This window comes from Phascolarctos cinereus, unplaced genomic scaffold (genome assembly GCF_003287225.1).
Source record: "Phascolarctos cinereus isolate Bilbo 61053 unplaced genomic scaffold, phaCin_HiC Scaffold_726;HRSCAF=1367, whole genome shotgun sequence".
NCBI lineage: Eukaryota > Metazoa > Chordata > Mammalia > Diprotodontia > Phascolarctidae > Phascolarctos > Phascolarctos cinereus.
Genome location: NW_027556098.1, coordinates 413,609,250 through 413,627,753, shown reverse-complemented (window position 1 = coordinate 413,627,753; position 18,504 = coordinate 413,609,250). Strand labels below are relative to the sequence as shown.

The following is an 18,504-nucleotide window of genomic DNA, read 5'->3' as shown; positions in this document are numbered from 1 at the left end:
GGGGAGGTTGAGGTCCCCCACCGGAATAGTTTTGCTGTCTATTTCTTCCTGTATCTCCCTTAACTTCTCCTTTATGAATTTGGCTGTTATACCACTTGTTGCATACGTGTTTAGTAGCGATATTACTTCATTATCTATGGTACCTTTTGCCAGAATGTAGTTTCTTTCCTTATCTCTTTTAATTAGATCTATTTTTGCTTTTGCTTTGTCTGAGATCAGGATTACTACCCCTGCTTTTTTTTACTTCAGTTTTACTTTACTCTGTGTGTATCCCTCTGCTTCAAATGTGTTTCTTATAAACAACATGTTGTAGGATTGTGGTTCTTAATCCACTCTGGTGTCCATTTCAGTTTTATGGTAGAGTTCATCCCATTCACGTTCACAGTCATGATTACTTTCTGTGTCTTCCTCTCCATCCTATTCTCCACCTTCCATTTATGCTTTTTTCTCTCCCTTTTCCCTTTCCCTTCTCTGCAGAGTTTTGCTTTTGACCACCTCCTCCCTAAGTCTGCCCTCCTTTCTATCAGCCCCCTCCCTTTTCTTTTCCTTTCACCCTTTCTGCTTCCTATAGGGTAAGTTAGATTTTTATACCTAACGGATTATGTTATTCCCTCTTTGAACCAAATCTGATGAGAGTAAGGTTCAAACAATGCTCATCTCCCTCCCTTCTTGCCTTCTACTATATTTGATTTTTGCGCCTTTTCATGTGATGTAATTTATCATTGTCTGCCTCCTCCTTTCTTCTCCTCCTAGTACAATTCATTTTCACCACTTAATTAGATTTTTTACCATCACATCAAAGTCAACTTAAACTCACACCCTCTGTCTAAGTATACCCCCTTTTAAATGTCACAATGACATTATAGTTCTTAAGAGTTATAAGTGTTATCTTCCCTTGTAGGGATGTAAACACTTTGCCCTTATTAATAGTATGTTGTTGTTGTTGTTGTTGTTGTTTTCTTTCCTGTTTTCCTTTTTATGTCTCTCTTGAGTCTTGTATTTGAAGGTCAAATTTTCTGTTGAGCTCTGGTCTTTTCATCAGGAAGATTTAGTAGTCCCCTATTTCATTGAATTTCCATCTCCTCCCCTGAAAGATTATGCTCACTTTCTCTGGGTAGTTGATCTTTGATTGTAATCCAAGCTCCTTTGCCTTACAGAATATTGTATTCCACACCCTTTGATCTTTTAATGCAGAAGCTGCAAGGTCTTGCATAATCCTGACTGTGGTTCCATGATACTTAAATTGTTCCTTTCTGACTGCTTGTAGTATTTTCTCTTTGATATGGTAATTTTGGAATTTGGCTATAATATTCCTTGGTGTTTTCAATTTGGGATCTCTTTCAGGAGGTGATCAGTGGATTCTTTTGATTGCTAACTTACCCTCTGGCCCCAGGACTTTAGCCCAGTTTTCTTTGATGATTTCCTGAAGGATGTTGTCTAGGCTCTTTTTTTTTTAAATCATGATTTTCAATTAGACTAATAATTTTTAAATTGTCTCTCCTGGATCTATTTTCCGGGTCAGTTGTTTTACCAATGAGGTATTTTGCATTTTCTTGTATTTTTTCATTCTTTTGTTTCTGTTTGACTGATTCTTGCTTTCTCACAGAGTTGTTAGCTTCTGCTTGCCCCATTCTAATTTTTAAGAAGTTGTTTTCTTCTATTATATTTTGTACCTCTTTTTCCATTTGACCAGTTATACTTTTTAAGGACTTGTTTTGTACAGTTAATTTTTGTCCTTCCTTTTCCAAGCTATTGACTCTGTCTTGCATACCTTTCTTGAGCTATTTCAAGAAAGCTTTTTGGGCTTGAGATCAGTTCATATTCCCCTTAGAGGTTTCAAATGTGGGTATATTAACAGTGTTATCCTCTTCTGAATTTGTGCCTTGATCTTCTCTTTACCCAAAATAAGAATCTATGGTCATTTTCCATTTCTGCTTTTTGTTTATGGTGTTTGCCTATTTTTCTGACTTTTTTTTTAAAAAAAAGTTAATTTCTCCTGCTGGAGAGAAAGGGGCACTTACCCAAGCTTCTTTTCCTGCTCACCAGGGCCTTGCACTTGAATGTTTTGCTTCTGGTCACCTGGGCCTTGCACAGGGATGTTTAATGCTGGTGGATTTCTGTCAGCCTAGAACTTTGCCTTCTGGAGTTGTGCTTCCCAGAGTTGTGTTAAGGCACCCGGTGATTCACTGCTGGAGAATGCTGTCACCCATGGTTGTTTTACTGAGCTGATGTCTATTAGTTCCCCTTGCTGTATTGAGGCTTTGGGTGAGGTGGGGGAGGAGGTCCTGGTGTTGGCACTTGCCTGCTCCACCAATCTGGGTCTCAGGATCTCCCCCAGTATGCTGAGGTGGGGCTTGCCGCTGGTTTGCTGAGATGCCTCTGGTTCTGTACTGCTCTCCCTCTCTCAGAGCAAGAGGGGCCTTTCCTGTTAATCCCTCAAGCTTCCTGGGGTGCCCTATCTTTTTTCTGGCCCAGGGTTTTTCCTGGGTTGATATTTTCTGGGCTTTCAGAGGTCAATGAGGGAGGGTGAAAGTGATTTACTTCTTACTCCTCCATCTTGGCTCTGCCCTTTCAACTCTTAAGGCACCATAAAAATGTTAGCTATTATTACCACAATTAATATTTAGGAGAAATGGGAAAAGTGGTTACATAGCTAAACAACACACATTACTACAGTACCTGTGATATGTGCTTTGTATGTTACTGCAGTGTAGACTATTGTGTGTTAGTTATAACCCTTGTTTTCTAGACAATGTGCTCGAGTACCTTCTCAATAATCTAGGGCAGCAGTGTCAGACAGGAGAACTATGGGGTCACAGGTAGCCCACAACCCTTCCAAGTGCAGGATGGAATGAAGTTAGAATGTAATTGGAGAACATTTAACAAAACAAATAAAATGAAATAAAACAGAAAATATTAACATGTGGTTTTCTAATTCAATATGCAGCTTGCCTGAAGGGATACTTACATGTGTTTCTACTTCAGTTTGGCACCACTGTTCTAAACAATTCTGTAACTTGCAGAGAAGGTACTAACTTGTCTTGGGAAGGAGGTGTTTCCTCACCTGGGAGTTCCCCTATATTAATGAAACAGACAGGGTCCTATCTCTACTATGTTATGCATGTTAGACTGTGAGCTCCTAGAGGGTAGAGCCACATTTTTGCCTTTCTTTGTATCCCTCACACATAGCACAGTGCCTAGCACATAATATATGCTATATAAATGTTAGTTACTATTATAATAGGTGCTTAGTAAATGCTTGTTGATTTGACTTGACTAAAACCCTCCTTGTCCTCAACAGCTGCCAGAAAAGAAAGTTCTCAGCACCAAAGACCTTGGTATTATCAAATGGTTTCATCTCAGGAACAAATGTATTATCATCTGCTTTGCTGCTGCACCCTAAGGATCATGGGACATTTCCATCTGACTTACAGTTGAAATCTCCTCTATGCTCTCTGTCTTACCCTCTGAGAATGTATGCTTCCTGATTGCAGGGAATGTCTTTCTTTACTCTCTGTATCCCTAAGGCTTAACACAATGCTTTTCACATAAGGGCTTAATAACTGGTTGTTATTTGTTTGTTTTTCATTCATTCATGCTCTATGTCAGGGATTCTTAACCTTGCTTCTGTCAAGGACCCCTTTGGCCATCTGGTGAAGCCTATGGACCCTTCTCAGGCTCATGATTTCAAATACATCAAGTAAAATGCACAAGATTATAAGGAAAACCAATTGTATTGAAATAGCAGAATATTAAAATAAAAACAAGATTGTGGAACCCTGGTTAAGAACCTCTGCCTATCTATCTATCTATCTATCTATCTATCTATCTATCTACCTATCATCTATCTACCTGTCTGTCTATCTATCTATCTATCTATCTATCTATCTATCTATCTATCTATCTACCTTTATGTCTGTCTATCTATCTATCTATCTATCTATCTATCTATCTATCTATCTATCTATCATCTATCATCTATGTATCTACCTGTCTATCTATCTACCTTTATGTCTGTCTATCTATCTATCTACCTGTCTATCTATTTGTATGTTTATTTATCTATCATCTATATACTTGTCTATCTATCTATCTATCTATCTATCTATCTATCTATCTATCTGTATGTCTATCTATCATCTATCTATCTACCTGTCTGTCTATCTATATCTATCTATCTATCTATCTATCTATCTATCTATCTATCTATCTATCTATCTATCTATCTATCATCTATCTACCTGTCTATCTATCTATCTATCTATCTATCTATCTATCTATCTATCTATCTATCTATCTACCTTTATGTCTATCTATCTATCTATCTATCTATCTATCTATCTATCTATCTATCTATCTATCTATCTATCTGTATGTCTATCTATCATCTATCTATCTACCTGTCTGTCTATCTATATCTATCTATCTATCTATCTATCTATCTATCTATCTATCTATCTATCTATCTACCTGTCTGTCTGGTTATCTACCTGTCTATCTATCTATCTATCTATCTATCTATCTATCTATCTATCTATCTATCTATCTATCTATCTATCTACCTTTATGTCTATCTATCTATCTATCTATCTATCTATCTATCTATCTATCTATCTATCTATCTGTATGTCTATCTATCATCTATCTATCTACCTGTCTGTCTATCTATATCTATCTATCTATCTATCTATCTATCTATCTATCTATCTATCTATCTATCTATCTATCTATCTACCTGTCTGTCTGGTTATCTATCTATCTATCTATCTATCTATCTATCTATCTATCTATCTATCTATCTCTTTGTCATATGAACTTGATGTATGTTCCCAATGTGAAAACCATGTATTAGGTACACTCATGTGAATTATACTGTGAAATTGAGATGACTTCCAGAGATAACAGAATATGTCAATTTATGTTATTTATGATGGAAGTCCACAGGTGTTCAAGTGTACACCAGGTAATTTCAAGGACTGTGATTTTTTTTCCCTTGGGGAAATAATGTAAACTATCCAGTCTAGGGACACACCACTCATCTGGGAAGATAATTAAAGATAATGATGATCATGCTCCCTAAGTCTCCTCTTCTTCAGGTTAAACATCCCAAGTTCCTTCAACTAATTCTTATATGTCACAATCTTGAGGCCTCTTCTTAACCTAGTGACCTTTTTCTGGTCATGCTCCAATTTATCAATGTCCTTCCTGTTTATTGCCCTGCCATCTCCTTGACAACTATCTGGATCCCTGGACCAGAAACTGTCCCCTGGTGGACTTAAACCTTTCATCACCCTGCCCCACCCCCAATCAAGACTCACCAAGTTTTGATTGGTGAGTAAAATGGAAATAAGTATATTAACTTAGTGTGAACAACTCCATTTTGTTTTAAGTTTCCATTTTGTGATTAAGTGGTCATTATGTAAATGATTTTTCTGAAATAAGGTAAATCCTTGTGTATAGTTTGGTAATGTAGTGTGTTTGTCCCCCAAACCTGGTAAACAACTGATAAGCACTTGCTAATGATATCAGAAAACTAATGCTTTAATTAGTAGTGCCCTTTCATCATAAGCTTAGGTAATTGATCACCAAGCAGAATTGAGGATGTAATTTTTAAACACCCTTACAGCACCATAAAAACTCATGGCAGGTCCCAGCTATCAGTCTGCCTCTGGGTGGACACAAGAATTAACTCCTCTACCTTCCCTGCATCCCACAATTGATCAAAGAGCAGTGTTGATGGCCACCAGAATATCACCTTGAAGGGAGACATACTGCCTATATCTGAGCAGAGAGGGAATATTGTAAGTCCCAGTATGAGACACACTGATAGGACCAGTTAGTGGTTGTTCCTATGGGATTGATGTCTGTATTGTTGAATAGATCATTAAACCCTGCTGATTAATAAAGAATGATTGTATACATTGATGATTGTAAGTCTGATTTAGTGTTTCTCTCAATGTAGATAAAGGAGGGAAACAAACCCATATTTAATCCTAAAAAGAGACTTGTCTAAACTTAGGAAAGGAAACTTGAAAAGAAAGTATCATATTAAGCCCATGTCCCCAGGGGGAACAGAGATAAGCAGATGCAGACAGAATATAGATATGGGAAGAGGTCCAAGAGGTGGGGGTGACAAAGATAAGGATACTAGACCAGTGGTCCAAGCTTATATGACTTTGATAAAGTTAAAACCACCAGAATAAAATTTGATAATACCCCTTTGCAAGATGTTGAGAATTTCCTACTTAAAAAATGAGGAGAAAAGAATAGACTTGATTACAGGGGAAAATGTCTCTCTCTTTATGATTTGGAGTTTAATGACAGGTGTTATGCCAAATAGATCTCAGACATAGGAAAGCCAGAACAGTCAATAGAAGGCAAAGAAAGAATCATGATTTATTTGAAAGTAGCTCAGGATATGGATGATGCCTTATAGGTCTTTTGCCCTTTATCAACCCATAAGATTTTTAAGTTTAGAGAGGAAAGAGCCACTAACTTAGAACCTATGACAGAATTGACCTGGGTCAGACTTTATAAAAGAGAAAGAAGCCACCTAGTTATCGTTGTTATTCAGCCATGTTTGATTCTTCATAACCCCATTTGGGGTTTTCTTGGCAAAGATACTGGAGTAGTTGGCCATTTCCTTCTCTGGCTCATTTTACAGATGAGAAAACTGAGGCAAATAGGGTTAAGTGACTTGTCCAGGGTCACACAGCTAGGAAACGTCTGGGTCCAGATTTGAACTCAGGAAGATGAGTTTTCCTAACTCCAGGCTCTGCACTCTATCCACTGGACCACCTAGCTGCCTTACCTAGTTATTCAGAGTCTATTACTCAGGTGGTGAGTCCATTAGCTCAGACTGAGGTTAAAAATTTAGGGATGATTAGTAAGGACAAAAGGCTGACCCAAACTATTAAGAAAGGAGAAACTGTTAATAAGCAGCATAATCAAGAGGTTAGCAGGAGATACTCTCCTGCATTAGATTTTTTTGTGCTTGGAGAAGTAATGGCCCACTAATGAAAGGACAATTAAGCCGTAGAAAACTCTGCCTGAGGCAGTACAGCTGTTATTAAAAAATGGCCATCCTCATTAAAATGGGAAAAAGATCCATAAGTACAAAAATCTTTATAGCAGCTCTTTTTGTGGTGGCAAGAAATTGGAAATTGAGGGGATGCTCATCAACTGGAGAATGGCTGAACAAGTTGTGGTATATGAATGTAATGGAATACTATTGTGCTATAAGAAATGATGAGCAGGCAGACTTCAGAAAAATTTGTATGGACTGATGCGGAGTGAAGTGAGCAGAACCAGGAGAATGTTGTACACAGTAACAGCCACATTGTGTAGTGACTAACTTTCATAGCCTTGGCTCTTCTCAGCAATGCAAGGATCTCAGACAACTTCAAAAGACTTTTGATGGAAAATGCTATCCACATCCAGAGAAAGAACTATGGAGTCTGAATGCAGATCGAAGCATACTATTTGCTCTCTTTTTTTCTTTTGTTGTTTTGTTTTGTTTCATTTCTTCTTTCTCATCATTTATTCTAATACTTCTTTACAACATGACTAATGTGAAAATGTATTTAATAATGTATATGTAGAGGCTATATCAGATTGCACACTGTTTGGGGAAGGGGGGATGGAAGAGAGGGGAGAAAACTGAAAACTTAAAAGCTTATGGAAGCAAATATTGAAAACAAAAAATTAATTAATTAATTAAAAATTTTTTAAAAAACCAGCCATCCTAGAACAGGAGTACATGGGTTTAAACCAGGATGTTGAAAGGCCAGCACTGATATATTTCTCTGAGTAGATGAAGAGAATCTAAATTAGAGAGGGTCTGAACAGCGACAAAACTTTCCTCCTTTTCCACTTTGAGAGGAGCAGATATTGTAGAACAAGCCATGACAACTTTAAGATTAAGTGAGGATGTTAGCTCAGAAGCTAAATATTCACAAAATAGGAAACCCAACAGGTGGAATAATGTCTTTCAGGGGTGAAATGATAGTAAGCAAGGCAGTCTTAGGAATTATGGAAAGAACAAGATAGGTCATGAAATGAACAAGATCCTGCTGGGCAGAGCTATGGTACAAATTAAGACAAAGAAGAATATCTTTTGAATTTATTATCTTCAGTTTATTCTGTCTATATCTTGTTTGTGTCTAGTTGTTTTCAATTTGTCTCCCCCATTAAATGGTGAGCTCCTTAAGGGCAGGGACTATCTTTTGCCTTTTGCCTTGTCTTTTGAGGCAGCTAGGGGATACGGTGGATAGAGCAATGGATCTCCAGTCAAGAACACGTGAGTACCAATCCAGCCTCATACAGTATTGTGTGACTCAGGGCAAGTCATTTCACTCCTGTCTGCCTCAGTTTCCTCAATCATAAAATAAGGATAATAATAGCCTCTACTTCCCAAGGTTGTGAAGAATAAATAATATTTGTAAAGTGTACGTGGCACATAGTAAGCACTTAGTAAATGCCCCTTTCTAGAACTAATTATTTGGCACAAGGGAGCCATCTCCAGTTGTCCTGATCTATATCTTGCCAGATGGCTCTAGAGGAAAAAGTTAGGCTGATGACTTTGCACAGCCCTCCCTCACTTAAATCCAAGTCACTTGCAAGTCAATGACGTCACCTTCCTGATGTCATGGTCCTCTTCAAGAACAAAGGACAGACAACAACAACAACAAACATTTGGCATACTCAAGGGCAGAGATGATCACATATGGACACTGTTAGATACTGGTTCACAAGTGACCAGACTCAGTAAGAAAAAAATGAAAAAAACAAACAAAAACAGACTTGGATAACCACTTTGGAAGATTCCCAACCCCCAGTCAGTAAGTGTATGGAAAGTTTAAATTTTGTAGATTGACCTGAGGAAATCTACAACATGCTATCCTAGGATTAGGAGAAGCAATAATCGGAATAAGAGAATTGAGTAAAAATGTTGTCTTATGGAAGAAACTAAAACTTAAAATTCAGTTATTGGTAGGAAAAGCCTTATGGGTTTCAGTAGTCTTGATGCCCCAGAGCAACTTGTAAATACCCTTCAGCATAGAATTAAAGGAAGAGATAAGGAAATTATCTTGAAGGCTTTAGAACAGAGAGGTATAAGTAATTAGGCATTATTTTGAGTGCTTTACATGATTTACCAGCTGCCCCAGTCTTACTTGATTTTACTCACCATCTGCCATTATGAACAGGCACATCAATTTTCCCTTTCCCCACCCCCATGTCCAGTTCTGGAAGCATAATTGATCAATGAGTATTTATTAAGCTCCTACTACAAAACAGTCTCTTGACTTATGTCTTGCCACTGAACTTTGGTGACTGGACAAGAGTGAGGCTGATGACTTTGTGTAACTCTGCCTCACTTAAATCCAATTCATTCACAAGTCAAGACATCACTCTGTGATGTCATTGGTCTTCTTTGAAAATGAAGGGTGAACAGCTTCAAGACTGGTACTGTTTTAGGTGATAAGGATACTAAGTGCTAAGAGTGAAACTACCTCTACTAGTAATTAGCTTACACTCTAATCAAATGAATACTGCCTTGGTTTCTGAAAGGGTGTGCCAATTGACTCCCCTATTGGTTCCACTCACCAACAATCCAAAATACTCTTCCCTGGCCACCATCCTTCTGTATGTGGGGTCTCCTTCATTAAATGATGGGCTGCTAATGATGGACCCCTAAAACGCCCTGGACTTTCCCACTTGGCCCAGGTCCTTGACTTTTGCCTGGGGCACCTGGCCCTTCTCAGTTAATAATCCTTTCAACTGCTCTTTCAGTGTGGCCCTCTTTGTCTGCACCTGGCCCCACCCCAGACTCTTTTTCTGTTTTCAGGTTATTTGACACTCCTTCATTCCACCTAGAACCTTTTTCTGTTACCTCCCGGTCACCCCAGGTTATTGGCTACACTATAAAAAAGGCCAGTCTCATCTACCAAATTGCCTATATTCCTTAAGAGTCTGGCCTGCTTGTCAATACAAGAGTCAGGATAGCACAAGTTCTTAAAAGTCCCACCCACTTCTATTGGCAAAACAATAAACCTTGTCTCTTACTGAAAGAAGATTTGAGTTGAATTCTTTTGAGGCAGGACTCATGTCTTTCGCCTTTGAATTTTGGGGTTCCCAGCACCCCTAAACCACAACAGTCCAACCTCTTTATTTTATATGAATATGCCCCTTTTAGACTTCAGCAAATTTACAGTTCAGAAGGATCAAAGAGGGAAAAAATAAGATTTAATGGCAAGGTACTTTCAAAGGTGACTTATTCTATATCTAGTAAAGGATCCAAGGCTTTGAGTGTCTCATTTGTATGTGAAAAGGCCAACAGAAACAATGTTATAGCCCCTATGGCTTAGGTTGACCAATAGGATAGAAATTTTTAAAAATCTGTTGAACCCATACTCCCAGACATATTTGGTAATATTAGGAAAATGTCTATTGCCTACTTATAACCTAGCCTACTGTGATGAAGATTTGAGAAATGTGCAGTATGATCACCATACATTAGTATGATATCTCTCACTGGGGGGGACCTACCCCTGAAATGGGGAGTTTTGTCAAAAAGAAAGCTTAAACCTTTTCCTAAGAGACCTTGAAGAAATATCAGGTTTCAGAGTTAAGTGTCTGAGACAACTCATCTAGGTATGTTTTTACCATTCCTAGACTAAGTTTCTGTTCTTCCTGGAAAGACACAGCAGTATGTTAGCTGATGATCAAAGTAATGGTGTAAAAAAACTACTCCTGATCATTAAGGATCAAGGTTGGTGGTATGCAGAAAAAAATGGCATCAGGGCCCTTCAGTACCAAGATCATGAAGTTATTTTGACCATCTGTACTCCTTACATGTTCCTCACTATAATATTATTTTAAGCTTGTGCCTACTCTTAGAGCTGACACAGAGTGTGCCTTAGCTGATAAGGGAGAATTATTTTTATAATTACTGTTCTTCCTAGGGCATTTGAAATGCCTTCACTAAACACTTATTAACGCTACTGGCTGGCTACTAATGAGAAGCACACTTAGTGGGGGCTTAAAAGCTATAGCAGAAGCAGTCCTACATAGGATTATCCCTAGAAACCAAAGTGGCAGTCATCTCTTGGGGGCCTAACCCATGAGTATAAATTAAGGTGAGACCCCAGAAAGTACTACATATGGATAAGATGATTGGAGTCAAGAGAAGTCAAGTGATTTACCCAAAGTCACAGAGCTGGTAGAGCCAGGATTTAAACTCTGGTAACCTGACCCCAAATTCCATGTTCTTTATTGTACACCAGTCTGCCCTAGGAAAGGGCCCAGGACCCACTGTACTCTCCCCTGGAGGGCCCTGTTCTCTACAGTAGCTGTAGCCTTAGTGGGGATGCATCCTTGATAGGACTAGACTGGGTCTAGGGGAGCTCTTTGTGTGATGAGTGAATCACTTGGCAATTGTGAATTCTTTGAGTTCAAAAGGAGTTGGTGGGAGCTGTAGTTCCTGGAGGGAAAGGCTGGAAAGTACATGGGAAGGGGCAGGTGGGAGGGGACATTAAGGGAAGCATGACCAATGGGGGACAAAGTCCTGGGATTGGAGAATGATGGGGACCAGAGTCATCTAGGAGAAAAAAATTGTGGAGGATGCCATCTGGAGCAGAGGGATTGTATAAAATGGAGCTTCCAGAAGTAAAGGGTTATGGGAGATGGAGTTCCCCTGTAAGAGCTGACTGTAGACCATCTAAGGACTAAAGGATTGTGGGAGATGGAGTCTCCAGCAGGGTGATTGCAGGGAATGGAATGATGGATGGGAAAGATTGTCGGAGATTCAGTTCCCCAGGAGAAAAGGATTGTGGGGAATAGAGTTTGTGTCCAAAGGAATTATGGGAGATGGAGTCTCCAGGATTGAGAGATTGTGGCAGAAAGAGTTCTGGAGGGAGGGCCTGAGGTTGATGTGGGCTGGAGGAGGGTGTCAGAAGGGATGGGGTGAAAAGAAAACCGGAGAGCTCTGTTAGGGTCTCTTCCTGCACTGTCTTTGATGGTTCCCAAAGCCAAATGGAAGCAATGGTGGGCCTGGAGGCAGAAGAATTTTCCAGTCCAGGCTCTGTCATCTTGGACAATTCCCTTCCCCTAGCTGAGCCTCCAATCCCTTCTCTTGTTAAAAATGTGGGGGTGGGTCTGCCTGCTGTGTAAGGTTAATTTCTACTTTGACATTATGTTCTCCATTCTAGGACCTCTGCCAGCTCTGACATTCTCTGTTCTAAGGCCTTCCCAGCTCTGACATTCCCTGTTCTCAGGGCCCTCCCAGCTCTGACATTCTCTGTTCTAAGGCCCTTCTCAGCTCTGACCTGTCCATTCTGAGCTCTCTGATATGCAGGGCTCCCTTTTCACTTTTCTAGCTTCCATCTGAGGTGATCCAGGCTTTTCTTATGGCCAAGAAGTTGAAGAAGTTTATTGTTCTCGTTCTCTCTCTCTCTCTCTCTCTCCCTTTCTCTCTCTCTCTGTCTCTCTCTCTCTCCCTCTCTCTCTCTCTCTCTCTCTCTCTCTCTCTCTCTCTCTCTCTCCCTTTCTCTCTCTCTCTGTCTCTCTCTCTCTCCCTCTCTCTGTCTCTGTCTCTCTCTCTCTCTCTCTCCCTCTCTCTGTCTCTGTCTCTCTCTCTCTCTCTCTCTCTGTCTCTCTCTCTCTCTCCCGTCTCTCTCTCTCTCTCTCTCTCTCTCTCTCTCTCTCTCTCTCTCTCTCTCTCCCTCTCTCCCTCTCTCTCTCTCTCTCTCTCTCTCTCTCTCTCTCTCTCCCTTTCTCTCTCTCTCTGTCTCTCTCTCTCTCTCCTCTCTCTCTCTCTCTCTCTCTCTCTCTCTCTCTCTCTGTCTCTTCTCTCTCTCTCCCATCTCTCTCTCTCTCTCTCTCTCTCCTCTCTCTCTGTCTCTCTCTCTCTCCTCTCTCTCTCTCTCTCCTCTCTCTCTCTCTCTCTCTCTCTCTCCCTCTCTCTCTCTCTCTCTCTCAGCTCAAAGGGTCCTATGTTTGTCCTCTTGCAGTGACCACTAAGGCTGCTAGCTGATACCAGGCTGCCAGGCTGGCTTTCCGCTCTGCAGATAAGACCAGGTGCCCTGGCCCCTCCCAGCTTCTTAAGTCACTTTGGGACTTCGGACAAGATTTTTGCTTTCTTGGTTTCTGAAGGTGGGACATAAGCTGATCTCTGGGGTCCTAAGCAGGACTTTTGGAATAATCTTCACAATAACTGGCATTTATGTCCCACTTTGAGGCTTGCAAAGCCCTTCCGCCATCCTTCCCAGCACTGTCATTTGTGCTGTGTCTGTCCTCAGTTTCCCTCCTGATATACTTGAGGACGTGCTGTAGCCCCTCCGCCTCCCCCAGTAGAACATAAGCTCCTCAAAGGCAGGAACCTTTGGTTTTCTTTGATCTCATGCCCACCCAGTGCGTGGCACCTGGTACTGCTTAGTCAATGCCTCCCGAGTTCACACGCTAAGATCCTACTTTCCAAGATTTCAGTATTTTACAACTCGAAGCTCCTCAGAGTTGGGGGTCTCAGATTCTTCTGGAGAACTAGGTTAAGAGCTAGAAGGGACTTTCGCTACTGTCAAGTCAACTTATCACTTCACAGATGAGGAAATATAGCCCTTTGGAGATGAGATGGCGCCTCCAAAATCAGTAAGAATGACCATTAGCATTTGCATAGAACTTTAAGGTGGGCAAAGTACTTTACAAATAATATCTCATTTGAGTCTCAAAACAACTTTGGGATATAGATGCTATTATTATCTGCATTTTATTGATGAGGAAACCAAGGCAGACAGAGGTTAGCTGACTGGACTGGCTCGCATACTTAGTGTCTGAGGTTGGATTTGAACTCAGGTCTTCCTGACTTGGACCCATTGCTCTATCCCATGTAGCGCATAATTTCTAGTAGGTAGCAAAGACAGGAACACAACCCCAGTCCTTCCAACTCCCATTCCAAGGCACTTTGCATGGTACCATGTTGTCTCTGAATATTCCTATTGCCATTTTATAAATGATAAGACCAAGGCATTGAACGGTTAGGGGACTTGCCCAGGATCATGCAGCTAGTAAGGTGTGTAAGGCAGGATTTGAATCCAGATCTCCTAACTCCAAGCTCCTTGCTTAATCCACCACATCCCATTGCCTCTGTTCAGTTCTAAGTGTCTAGATTCTGATGTCCTAAAATTCTCAGGATCTGGAATCTGTGATTCTAAGAATCTAGAAATTCAGAATAAAAGGACTCTAGAATCTTGTTGTTTAGAAGTCTACAATTTGAAGATTCTAATATTCTCTGCCAACGTGTGCCAATAACAGCCCACGACACGCCGACCCGTGCCACGTACCAACCCCGTCCCCTCTCAGCAATGACGACACAGAGCCAATCCCGTCTCTCTCTCCACCAATATATTTTATATTTGTCCAGAACCAGAGAGATGGAGTCGGCCATTGGGAAATAAAAAAAGAGGGACAGGGAGAGAGAGCCAGAAAACGGAGAGAGGGCGACGAGGACACAGGAGAATAGAGGGGAGTCGCGAGACGGAAGGACAAGGAGAGAGAGACAGCGACACGGGGAAGAGGGGCTACGGGGAGGGAAGAAAACCAGGGAGAGAAAGCAAGCCAGGGAGAGCCGGGAGCAGGACGTACGAACTTTGGGGGTAGGGGAGGCCGGGGGGCCGAAACCCGGCTAAGGGAAGAGAAGGTCCCTCCCCCCAGAATACAAAACGAGGGCGCGGGAACTGGGGGATGGTTCTCTCCTGGGCTGGGGGGTGAGACAGGGTGGGGCAGTGCTGGGAATGAGGTCAGTAATAGGTCTCCTTCTCCACCCATCCTGGAAGAGAAGAGACAGACAGAGACAGAGACACAGTGACACAGAGGCAGAGTGAGAGAGAGAAACGAATAAACAGACAGAGGCAGAGAATCAAAATTAGAGAGACAAGAAAGGGCAGGGGAGAAAAATAGAAGCCAGTCAAGTGAACTGGCTGAGCCTTTTTGGGTCCATCCCCTAGACTCCTCCCCACAGGTCCTGAGGCCCCGTCCTGGACCATTCCCAGCCCCTGGTCTCCCTAATGCCTCCTCCCTAATGCTCCCAGCCTCATCCCCATCCCAGCCCCAGCTCTCACCCCCGGGGTTTCTGCGCAGGATGAGTTTTCTGATTTCATCATAGACAAAGATGAGGAAGCTATAGGGGAAGGCACAGAACCACCAACTGGGCCTGTAGAGCCATCGGTGAAACACCCGAGATGGGAAGAGAGAGGTAGAGACACAGCCAGAAAGAGGAGGAGAGAGACAGGCAGAAAGAGAAAAAGAAAGATGGGAAGTGAAAGAGAAGCAGAGGGATGGGAGAGAGGGGGCACAGAGCAAGATTAAGGTTGAGATATTGAGGGGCAGAAAAGGAAGGGGAGGGAGAGAGACAGAGGGAGGGAGGAGGAAAGAAGGAGGGAAGAGAAAGACAGAGGAGAGGGGAAGGAGGGAGGGAGGGAGAGAGAGAGAAAAAAATATATATTAGTGATTAGTTCCTGGTCTAAGCTATTCATTAGCAGAGAGAGTTCCCTGGGCCCTGGGATCGGGGAAGGGGCTTCAACTCTCGAGGTTGAGACCAGAGTCTATAGGAGATTTGGGGGTGTCCCAAGGAGGTTGAGAAGGAAGGCAAGGAGGTCTTCCAAAATAGGTGTGAGAGATTGGGGTTGGTTGGTGTTATCAAGAGTGGAAAGCCAAGGTCAGGGCATGTGCCAAAGTGGTGGAACAGACACTTACTTGAGTGGGTACATGCGTAGGGCCACATCCATGCCAGGGCAGTAGGACAGGAAGGCGGCCAGCGCTGTCTCTTCAAACAACCCAAAAATCAGAATCTTGTTCCTGTGGAAGGGTAGAATGTGATGGGCAGCTGGGCAGACACAACCACCTTGGCACAGCACACACACACACACACACACACACACACACACACAGAGCATCATCCCTCACTAATCCACTCCAGCAGCCTTCTCACCCATGGACACACTCAGACACAGTGACTCAGGGAGACCTACATAGAGACAGAGAATCAGGGAGGCAGAGACATAGAAATGCAGAGATAGACCCAGAGTCATAGAAATGGACCAAGACTGAGAAATGAGGAACATAGAGCTAGGGATAGAGATAGAGAGACCCTGTGAGAGGGAGACAGATATACCAAATGACAGCAATGTAAGAGAAAAAAGAGGGAGAGAAAGAGACGCAGGGATGTACTTAGAGACAGACATGCCAAGACAGAGATATGGGGACAAACAGACCCAGACACACTCAGAGGCAGAGATTCAGAGACAGATACCACCTCATCTCTCCACATGGTTCTTACCCATCTTATTACACAAGGAGATAAGGACAGCAAAGACATGGAGATATGGAATTGGAGAGAAACTCAGAGATAAGAAGAGGAGGGAGGAAGTGAGGGAGAGAAAGGCAAAGAGGAGAAGGAGGGGCGGGGGAGAGAGAAAAAAATGTGGGAGGGGAGATTGAGAAAGACACAAACATAAAAATAGGAAAGCCCTGAGAAATGGAGACAAAGAGACACAGAGCTATACATCCTCAGAGAGAGAGAAAAATGAAGAAATTTTTGAGAAGACAGAGACACTCAGAGATGTAGAAACTGAGAAAGAAAGAAATCTAGGGGCTGAGAGAAAGACTGATAGAGATGGGGGTGCAGAGATCAGAGGGCAAGCCTGCTAGAGACACTGAGAGTGAGGAAGGCAGAGCCCCCGCCTGGCCCCCAGCCCTCACTTCATGCCCTGCTGGAAAACAGAATTCCTCCTGGTCTTGCAGATGATGAGATCTGCCCACTGCACAACCACAATGCTGACGAAGAAGGCTGTGTGGCAGGTGAACTCCACGGACTTCCGCTGCTCATAGGTCTGGGGGAGAGACGTGCAGAGGAGGGCTTAGCCTCACCCCACTTCTCTTTCTCCTCCAAGAAGCTCCCCCAGATTCACTCCATACCAAGGGCCTGTTCTATCGCCCACCTCGGGGAGTCCCTGAACCCCAAGGTCCCCCAGGACGAGCTTCCAATGCTGGGAATAGGCATTCTGCACCATCGATGCCCCTCTCTGAGCATGTTCTCCCCTTATTCCTGATGCTTCCACAGCTCTCCGCCCCTCGCCTTCTTGCTCACCCACTGCTGCCCATAGCTGTCCTCCAGGTCATTGACAGTTCGGTCATCCCAGTTGAGCCGAATGCCCACCAGGTTAGATGGCAGGAAGCCATTCTCCGCCAGAATCACAAAATAGGCAAAGAAGCCACCCAGAGCCTGGATCATTCCTGCAGGGGATGGAGGGAAGGGGGGTCAGTTTGCACAGGGACCCAGGCCAGACGCACCTTTGAGGTCACCAGAGGCTAAGGGCTCCCTGAACCCCTTCCATCCCAAGATTTAGAGACAGCTGGGACCTTGGGGATGACTAAACCCTAGTGTGACCTCCCATTTTACAGATGAGGAAACTGAGGTTCAGAGAAGTGACTTCTCTGAGGCACCGCAGGGGCCTTAGGTGCTCTGAGATCACACAGATAGCAAGAACCGTATCAGGGATAAACCCCCCACGGGTCATCTTGGATGGGTTACCTGAGAGGAGTCACCTGAAAAGGACTGCCCAAAGGGATCAGGCAAGCAGACAACAAGCATTTATTAAGTGCTCATTGTGTGCCACACTTTGTGCCAAGCACTGGAGAGAACAAAGAGGGGAGAAGACAGAGCATACACTCTAGAGGGGAAGACTTCACGTAAGTAACCAAGACAAATAACTGCGAACAAAATGGTTTGGCAAGCATGCTCCGGGTTATTTTGTCTGACTTCCACAACAACCTGGGAGGCAGGAATTATTATTACCCCATTTTGTGGATGATGGAATTGAGGCTGAGAGAGGTTAAGTGACTTCCCCAGGGTCATACAGCTATTTAACTGTCTGAGGCAGAATTCCAATTCAGGTCTTCTGATCCCAAGTTAAAGAGCTGCACTCATTGTGACACTTACCAGGTGGTACCTAATCAGGTCTCACCTGAGGATCACACCTGTGGAAAGTTACCTAAGGGTTGTATTAGCTGATACAGATCACCTGAAGGCTCTTCTCTGCAAAGAGGTACTCAAGGGTGTCTCACCTGAGAAGGGTCACCTGAGGGGTCTCACCTGAGAAGGGTCACCTGAGGGGTCTCACCTGAGAAGGGTCACCTGAGGGATCTCACCTGAGAAGGGTCACCTGAGGGTCTCACCTGAGGGATCTCACCTGAGAAGGGTCACCTGAGGGATCTCACCTGAGGGGTCTCACCTGAGAAGGGTCACCTGAGGAGTCTCACCTGAGAAGGGTCACCTGAGGGGTCTCACCTGAGAAGGGTCACCTGAGAAGGGTCACCTGAGGGGTCTCACCTGAGAAGGGTCACCTGAGGGGTCTCACCTGAGAAGGGTCACCTGAGGGATCTCACCTGAGGGGTCTCACCTGAGGAGTCTCACCTGAGGGGTCTCACCTGAGAAGGGTCACCTGAGGGGTC

At 43.0% G+C, this 18,504-nt stretch overlaps 1 protein-coding gene across 1 annotated transcript in view; it reads right to left on the bottom strand.

The window, feature by feature from the left end:
* Positions 1-14,380: 14,380 nt before the first annotated feature.
* The window catches only part of ATP1A3 (ATPase Na+/K+ transporting subunit alpha 3), a 29,448-nt gene continuing 25,324 nt past the window's right edge, over positions 14,381-18,504 (bottom strand). Inside the window, 5 exon segments of the mRNA XM_021004117.2 lie at positions 14,381-14,821; positions 15,114-15,205; positions 15,748-15,849; positions 16,753-16,883; positions 17,141-17,286. Of these exon segments, the coding sequence (XP_020859776.1) occupies positions 14,793-14,821; positions 15,114-15,205; positions 15,748-15,849; positions 16,753-16,883; positions 17,141-17,286 (500 nt within the window). The 3' untranslated portion in view covers positions 14,381-14,792.